Source organism: Mastomys coucha, unplaced genomic scaffold (assembly GCF_008632895.1).
Source record: "Mastomys coucha isolate ucsf_1 unplaced genomic scaffold, UCSF_Mcou_1 pScaffold18, whole genome shotgun sequence".
Taxonomy (NCBI): Eukaryota; Metazoa; Chordata; class Mammalia; order Rodentia; family Muridae; genus Mastomys; species Mastomys coucha.
This window is the reverse complement of record NW_022196900.1, coordinates 74215951-74217776: the sequence shown is the minus strand read 5'-3', so window position 1 is coordinate 74217776 and position 1826 is coordinate 74215951. Positions and strand designations below refer to the sequence as shown.

At 44.0% G+C, this 1826-nt stretch overlaps 1 protein-coding gene across 1 annotated transcript in view; it reads left to right on the top strand.

Moving 5' to 3' along the window:
• Positions 1-1826, top strand: part of Mmachc (metabolism of cobalamin associated C) — a 6183-nt gene that overhangs the window by 1782 nt on the left and 2575 nt on the right. Inside the window, exons 2-3 of the mRNA XM_031378310.1 lie at positions 377-571; positions 1367-1519. Coding sequence (XP_031234170.1) covers positions 377-571; positions 1367-1519 — 348 coding nt within the window. The remainder of the gene's footprint in view (positions 1-376; positions 572-1366; positions 1520-1826) is intronic.

The window sequence follows — 1826 nt, the reverse complement described above, 5'->3', positions numbered from 1 at the left end:
CTCGAACTCACAAATCTGCCTGCCTCTGCCTCCCAAGTGCTGGGATTAAAGGCATGTGCCACCACTGCTATTTTCAAATGTGCTTAGTTTCCTTCTTTCTTTCTTTCTTTCTTTCTTTCAAATGTGCTTAGTTTCCTTCTTTCTTTCTTTCTTCCTTTCTTCCTTTCTTTCTTTCTTTTTTCTTTCCTTCTTTCTCCCTTTCTTTCATTCACTCATTCTTTCCCTCTTTCTTTCTTTCTTTCTTTTTATTTTTCCTTTTTCTTTTTTTTCAAAAAGACAGGTTTTCTCTGTGTAGCCCTGGCTGCCCAGGGTTGCTCTGTAGACCAGGCTGGGCTCAAACTCAGAGATCCAACTACCTAAACTTTCTGTGTTTCAGGTGGCATGGTACAATGAACTCCTGCCTCCAGCCTTCCAGCTGCCCTTCCCAGGACCTACCCTGGCTTTCCTGGTACTCAGCACGCCTGCTATGTTTGATAGAGCCCTCAAACCCTTCTTGAAGAGCTGCCACCTCCAAACACTGAGAGACCCTGTGGATCAATGTGTGTCCTACCACCTGAGACGTGTTACAGAGGTAATGTGGAACTTTCCCTCAACTCCCAAACCTACATCTGCTTCCCTGTGGATCCAGTTTGGGGCACAATCTAGCCTTAGGGCTAGGAGCTGTGACAATCTGCAACTTGTTTGTATTCTACCTTCTCACACCCAGGTTTTACCCTTTCCTTTAGCAGACTCCCCATCTGAAATCAGTTCCATAGGGAGACTACACTGATGGACAACTAGAGGAACCTCTAGTCTTAATCTCCAGTTGGAGTATTAGTAAATCCAACGTCTTTAGTCATTGTTCATTAGACTTTGCCCTGGGCTTTAAGTTCTGTGCTGTCTATGAAGCCTTTTGAAGGCAGAAGAGTATTTCCCAGCCTGTACTCATTTATATACACATAAACTTGTACATATAAATTCTAGGTCTTCCCACTCTAGAATTGCCACACAAGGCTCAATAACTCCTATAATAGAGGCCTGAGCAAGGCTTTTTGTACTTCCCTTCAAGCATAGGCCCTTTTGAGGGGGCAGAGGGACTTTAAATTCCTTCACTTTGTAGCTCCTTAGGTTAAAATTATGTTCCCCCTTCAAACAGGTTTTTAATGGTAAATCCCAGCAGTAGGGAGATAGAGGCAGGAGAATCAGGATTTCATGATCATCTTTAGATACATATAGCAAGTTCAAGGCCATTCTGACCCTGTCCAAAACAAAACAAAAACAAAACAAAACAAACAAACAAAGAGGAGGCATATTAATACATAACTTAATCCTTAGAACAAAGCCATGACTCCCATCATGCTAACAAGTGCCCTGTATTCTGTTCCAGAAGTTTCCAGAACTGCATATGGAAGTCATTGCTGACTATGAGGTACACCCAAATCGGCGACCTAAGATTCTAGCCCAGACAGCAGCCCATGTGGCAGGTGCTGCTTACTACTACCGACGACAAGATGTGGATGCTGACCCATGGGGGACCCAGGTTAGAGAATCAATGTGAATGAATGAGTGGAGACTAGGAGAAAAGGTAGTAAAGGCTCGTAAAGTATCCCTATAGGTCCCGAATTCCTTTATCATCCTTTGATGAAGTTGATACAGAACCCAGAGCAAAGTGTCAATGGCCCTCATAAATAGGCTACATATTTTCTGGCCCCTTCTCCTGAGGACATAAAACAGTTCAAGAAACCTGGTCTGTCCGGACAGTGGTAGCACAGACCTTTGATCCCAGCACTTAGGAGGCAGAGGCAAGTGGATTTCTGAGTTCGAGGCCAGCCTGGTCTACAGAGTGA